At 43.5% G+C, this 6584-nt stretch overlaps 1 protein-coding gene across 3 annotated transcripts in view; it reads left to right on the top strand.

Annotated features, from left to right (window-relative positions):
* GAB3 (GRB2-associated binding protein 3) overlaps positions 1–5305 on the top strand; it is a 64166-nt gene extending 58861 nt beyond the window's left edge. For 2 of the 3 annotated variants that reach the window (XM_009577787.1, XM_009577779.1), the window contains 5 exons: positions 973–1054; positions 2740–2842; positions 2939–2941; positions 4080–4193; positions 5198–5305. In XM_009577787.1, the coding sequence (XP_009576082.1) occupies positions 973–1054; positions 2740–2842; positions 2939–2941; positions 4080–4193; positions 5198–5305 (410 nt within the window). The remainder of the gene's footprint in view (positions 1–972; positions 1055–2739; positions 2843–2938; positions 2942–4079; positions 4194–5197) is intronic. The other variant, XM_009577796.1, reaches the window with a different exon arrangement.
* The last annotated feature ends 1279 nt before the right edge of the window (positions 5306–6584 follow it).

Below are 6584 nucleotides of genomic sequence, written 5' to 3'. Positions count from 1 at the left end.
AGAGCGTCCATGCCTACTTTTGCAGTCAGAGACTGGGTGGCTGCATTAGCATGGTGCATGGCTTCAGGTCCACTCTAACTGCAAATCACCAAATGGGCATAGCCTTGGAGAGACAGCAGACTAAATCCTGCAGCTCTGAAGTACGTGTACTGCTGTCTCACCAGCTCTCTGACCTTCCAGGAACAGGACATCCAAACACTCAAATACTCAAACTTGATGTGTGGGTTGTTAGTTAAACCTCTGTTGGGTAGGCACAGCTGTCTTGGTTTAATTAGGAATTTCCTGCAGATGCTTTTACTGATGGTAATTTTCTACTCCTGCTTTTCATGGCATCTCCAAAATCTGGGTTGCACTTCCAGAGGATATACTGGGGATAAAATTCAGCTTTGCAATGGAGAAATTGCCTAAGCCTAGCCTACATTAAAGCTCTTTGGGCTGCAGAGCCACAGGGCTACTCAGAAATTGGTTCAGGAAATGCTACTGTGAAGTGGGGACAGAAATTTAAACCATTGTCAGGAAGCAAAGCAAGCTCAGGTCGTTTCTTAGAGGGTTTTGAGAACAGGGTGGAAAATGTACATGGACTGGTGAGAGGAATGAGCTTGATCTCCATGTGTAGGACCTTTTTGTTTAGAAGAGAACCCAAAACCTGGTTTCACCTATAGGCTGAACTGGCCTCTGCTCTTGAAGGTGGCATATGCAGAGCAGATCTGAGGCAAGCATATGGATCTTGTGAGGCATTTGCTCTCCTTATGCCCATTGTATTTGTTCTGTTATTTTAGGGTAAATGAGGGACTTTGCTTTCCAGCGCTAACTGAAGTGGTCATTTGTTACTGTCTTGCTTATATCAGTTATGTTCTGTGAAATACTCTGTTAGTTTCTTGCTGTTAATATAAGACTGCATTTTTCTAAACAGTCTGTACTTTTCATTAGCTCTGCTATTGGAAATGTAGTTCCTTTTGTATCTACTTGCAGCACGGCCACCTCCTCTGGACTTGAGGAACCTCTCCACAATCCGGGAGCATGCTGCCGTGACCAGGATGTGGACTGTGCCTTAGTAAGTCAACAAGAAAGCTGTGGTTCCAATCTTTTAAGCATTAACATTGTGGAATGGAGTTAAAAAGAACTTATCACATCCCACAAGAAACAGTTGCCTGGCAAAGTCCACAAACAAAAATTCCTCAGGGTTCCTTCCAGCACCCCCCAGGGTTTTGCTGTCTCTAAAAAGCAAGGCTCCCTTTCACGACGGGCAGCTCCAGTGCGTTCAGCATCACGCAGTGATGCTCAGTCTGTTTTGAAGGTTCCTTTTGAAAATGCTGGAGCTGGTCTGCACTCTGGTGTGGCTGCTGCAATAACGAAAAGCTTTGCATGCCTTAATTATTTTTTTTCAAAGTGATAGAGCCATTTTTGTTCCTGAAAATTAATATAGCAAAGGAGTACCAGATAAGATAAAGATCTGCCTGACTTGTAGCCTGGGTGTAGACTTCTGCACTGCCACACAGCAATTCAGACTTGATCTGTGGGTGTGACCTTTTGTCACTGGAAATTAGTTGTGGGGTAAAACAAATGCTTTTGGTCCCAAGGTCCACGTAGTACGAACAGATGATACTATTGGGCTCCAAGGGCAGTGAAAGACTCATGTTCAGGGAACTCATGAGCAGGGGAGGACTGCAGCCTGCTGGCTGGGGGGATCTCGGCGCTATGGGGAAAGGCTGACAGGAGAGCCAGCTGTGCTGAAGTGTGCATGCAAAACCAGGAATTCCCACCAACCTCCTCTGCATACCCTGGGCACTCTGGAAAATGTGGTTTTTTCACTAGCATGAGTGCCAGACAGGACATTTCCACTCCCCTGCCTCAGGTAGTCATTTGGAGGGCAGAAGGGACACAAGATGGGCAGTTTCTCAATTGCAGACCCCTCTCAGCCACACAGTCCGAAGCTGGTCAGGCCCTTCGGTGCTGCCTGCCACATGCTGCCTGTTAGGGAAACCCCAGTAGCCTGCCTCCCAAGGATCCCTGCCAGAGCGCTGTGGTTAATTAGTGCTGACACAGTGCAGAGTCCTGAAGGACAACAAGCTCAGAGGGAGTTTGCATGTTTTACATTAACAAAACTAAAAAAGTAGTATGCCCGGAACTAATAAAGCAAAAGGAATTATACTGTTCGTGCTGCACAAAGTGGCCATCTAATTTCCTAATAACTAACCCCATTGTGCCGGCCTGCAATAATTTACTCACGATATACCTCTGACAGCTATGTTAGTGGTAGAGATTTCCTTGTACAAGGGCTGAGTCACAGCCATCTCCGTAGCACAGATAGCATCTGTTTACACTGTGTTCAAAGCCAGATAAGTTCCTCTGCATGCACCTCCAGTAGCTGATTAATTCACATCAATCTCCAAAATGTGAATACCCGCACAACAAGTAACTGTCCCATCGGCATATATTACCCGGATGAATGATATCTGTCTCTGTGCTCCTTGTTGGAGAATTGCTCCAATGGTTTATGCTTTCTGTCATACCAGAGACGGCAAACTTTCATAAATCCCAGGAAAAAAAATCAACAAAAACACTCATAGCGATGTAGCACACTTTTTCTAGAACTAAGGAGTGGTTTTGGACATCCTTTCCATAAAGGCTGCAGCGTTAGTGTGAGTTTATTCACCATATGGACTGTGTCAGGCTTTGGCTTCATTTCAGAGCATCTGTAAGATGCTTCCTTAACCTCTCCTGTGTTTTTCTTCATAGCAATCGAATGAGCTTTATCTCACCAGAAAGAGACGGTATTAATTCAGCAAGAATATTTGCCAATTCAGTTTCCGGAGAAGAGGAAGAAAGTTACATTCATATGGTAATCTTCATTTTCACACAGCCATCCTTTGCTTTATTCTGCTCTGTCACATTGATGGAGAATGCAGAAGTTTGTTTTCTAAGAAAAAATGTTGAGGAGGTTTGTTCCTTTGCCTTCTGTTTTTTAAAAAAATGATGAAACGGTTTTAAACCAAAGACACTGGGACCAATTTACGGAGAGATAAGAGAAGCCCTTCTTCTGCTCTGCAGAACTCAGCTGTTCGCCCACGAATGTTGCTGAGCAGTTCCAAGAGATCACAGGGATCAGCCATATTTACATGAGAACTCATTAAGGCAAAGGAAAATTAAATCTTTTCACCTTTTAAAAGTGTGCCCTGCAAAATCTCCTAGGAAATGACAGAAAGCCGTTAGTGCACTTCCTAAGAAACACACCAAATATTGTGCAGAAACAGAACTCCCATTAAAGTCTCTTATTGCTTCTGCTTTGGCTGGTGGCACTAACCCCACTTCCCATCCCATGAAAGAAGAACATCTGGCTTTGTGGCTTCCTTTTCTTCATTCACTCTTTAGGCATATCTTGCAAAAGATCAGAATCTCAGTTTCCTTTGAATTTTAGGTGGAAATGGATCTCAAATCCTTTGAGCCAATGTCTACAGATTTGGCCTCATAGCCAAAGCCTAATGGCAATGGCTATAGAAATATATTGCAAAACTGACCACAATCTCCATGAACCATAGTCTCAAATTTTAACCCACACCTCTACTAGATCAAAATCTGCTCAGGAGGGCAGTTCCAGTTGTAACTACTCCCCATTTGATTTTTCTAGTCAAATAAAACCTTCCATACATTTGTGGTCATCTGTGATTTTCATGAGATTACTTTTCAGTTGCTAGGTTTGAACAGAATTACCACCATTTCTTCAAACTCATAGATGGTTAAGAGAGCACCCCTGCAAATCTGAACCTTCCAAGGGCTTGGATTGAGAAGCTGGGCACAAGTCCTTCCTGATAGCACTAATGAAAATCAGCCTGGTTTGCTTGTTTTGCCATAATTACCAGGAGAAAAAGGCTCTCACAGTTTCTTTATGCCATCCTGCAATTAATCACTCTTATCCTGTGGTTAGTCACCAAACGCACCCTTAGCATAGAAAATTACGTGGGTGCTGACCCTCCTCACTTGCGTTCTGCCAGACGAGGCTCCCACCTCACAGTTGTAGTCCTGCTTCCTTTTGGGATCATGTTTTAAGAGCGTTAAAAGTTTCTCTTCTTTCCCGACAGAAGCACAGACAAGCAACATCTCCATACAGTGGTGCTTTTCCATGGACAAGGAAATCTAACCTTGATTACTTAGCATTGGATTTTAATTCTGCTTCCCCATCCCCTGTACAGAAGGTATGAGTCATTTGAAAAACCCCACAGCCTCCTATCTTTTTGTCTGCTGGAAGGAAAACAAGACCAAGAGTCAGACTCTGCTAGGTGCCCTAAGTATCAGGATGAAGCCAGCTGTGTTTCCTGCATTTGTGGCAGGCTCAAGATTAATATAATAAAAGCACTATTAGGGTGATGACAAGGTGTCCTTAGCCTGACTTATAGGGATGCCATTAACACGAGCTTGGCAGAGGGCACGAGACTGCGCTGGGATGTGCAGCTATGAGGGCTTGTGGGCAAGCTTGTTGGGGCTTGCAGGATCTCTGCATGCTCTTTCATTTTCATCAAGTCTTCACAAATTCTTTCCTGCTAGTTTTCCCCCCAATCTCTTCGCAGTAACAAGTTTACAGCCCATGATAAATTCACGGGGTAAAACTGTACCATCTCTTGTAACATGACAAAATGTGCATCTTTATTCTTGCATCACCAAAAGCATTTCAATTTCCTTAGGAATGCTGAGAAAATACATTCCTTGTTCCAAAGAGCTTATAACCTACCCAGCCGGTGGGTAGGTACCATTGCAAAGCAACAAACTGTTGTCGGTTTGGGCCATTTTATGTCCTGTGTATGATTTTCCCCATCAGCTAATACTCCTGGATGCAAAAGACTCAAGACTCCTAAGCTTTCTTAAATTTAAACCCTCCCTTTAGTTAAAATGCAGTTAGGTTATCCCTGCAGCAGGATCACTCGGATGAGAAGAGAATGATTATCTGCATGGAAATAGCCAGAACAGCACGTTTCCCTCGCTCACTGTGCTGGGCTGAGTGACAGGGTGACAGATGGATAATTATAGCTAAAGCAGGCTGTAAAGCAATGCTTTTGTCAGCTGATGTCACTGTGAGCTTCAAGGTGAAGTGAAGCAATCAAGGAACAAGGGAAAGGGAAAACAGAAAATCAAGCCAAGTTTCAATAGCATCCCTTTTCAATCCTAAAATTAATACGTTGGTTTTTTCCTCTCTCTCCCACAGAAACCTTTTCTCTCTGAGGAGCAGAGAGTGGACTATGTCCAGGTAGATGAACAGAAGACTCAAGCTTTACAGAATGAATGGACAGATGAGAGGCAATCAAAAGTCTAAAGGAAGAAGATTTGGGATCTGGAGGGGTTTTTTTGCACTGGAACCACAATGTTAATGAAGCAGCTATCACAGTAGAGTTCAAAGGCAGAGAGAGTTGTAAGATGCCTATGGTCTCTAGAGGAATGGCATTTTTAATGGAAACCTTTGATTTCAGCTGGAAATAGTATGTTGAATGAGTGAGTGGTTCACTGATGATTAAAGTAATGCATTACCCTTTTTACTGCCCTTACCAGTAAGCTACATGGTACCATTTTCTGGCATGATTCTGTGACGAGTCATACACTTAATGTTAACAAATCCACTACATGTTGCATTAATCTAGTTAGTCCTGCCTTCTCCCTCTGTTGCATAATTCCTAGTTGCTAAAGCTATTTTTTGATATTCCTACAAATACTGCAGGTGCTCGGAGTGCTTTTATGGCAGTGGGCATCTGACAGGTATTGGTGACTAATCAACTAAGGGCTAAAATACTGAAACAATAAAACGAACTTTTTGAATATATAGTGCTTAAGCAAAGAGAATTTTGGAAAATATTTTTCCCCTAGGTTTAAAAGGTCTGACTGAGCTGATGCTGTCAGAAACTCAAAACAGGACTATGTACCAATGGGACTGGAACGCGTGGTCTTTGACCCTCTGGACGACGGTCATCGTATTAAGCTTCTTCTCTCCATCGTGGCTCATACTTGTCGCCTTTCTGTTTGATTCCTACTGATGTTTTCTCCCCTATCTTGAGGAGTGTCTTCGGCACAGCACAGCACAGCTGCTCCTCTAGCAGGAGGCTGCAGGCACACAGCTCTTGGCTGGCCAAAAAATAGAAAGGGAAGCTGTGAGCCTGTTTCTGCAAGTCTTGGGAGAACTGGCAAAGGATCAAGAATGCTTTCATCTGAACTGCAGAAGAAATGCTATTGGAATTGCTGGTAGCAGTCGTCAAACTGATTGTTTCACTAGACCCACCCCCAAAAAAAAGAGAATTAGGAAGTGCAGCGTGCTCCGAGAGAGGCTAGCAGGCCTGCCAAAATAAAACAACAATGCGCTTACACGGCGTGAGGACCTCTGGGTTCAGGAAGCTTATCTATCTTGGGACTTGTTACAGGCACTATCTCAGGATCACATATGTGTATAGTTTATAACATATTTAACTTTAAAAGCTTGGCTGCAATCTTTATTTTAAGGTGGCACACGGCCACTTGAATCATGGAAGTATGCAGTACCGTTGAGTGACCCACACTGGATTTGATCTTGCAGGCTTTGCTCTTGCAGACAAGTCCCACTAGCCATA

Source organism: Fulmarus glacialis, unplaced genomic scaffold (assembly GCF_000690835.1).
Source record: "Fulmarus glacialis isolate BGI_N327 unplaced genomic scaffold, ASM69083v1 scaffold5620, whole genome shotgun sequence".
Lineage (NCBI taxonomy): Eukaryota > Metazoa > Chordata > Aves > Procellariiformes > Procellariidae > Fulmarus > Fulmarus glacialis.
This window is presented reverse-complemented; position numbering and strand designations above follow the sequence as displayed.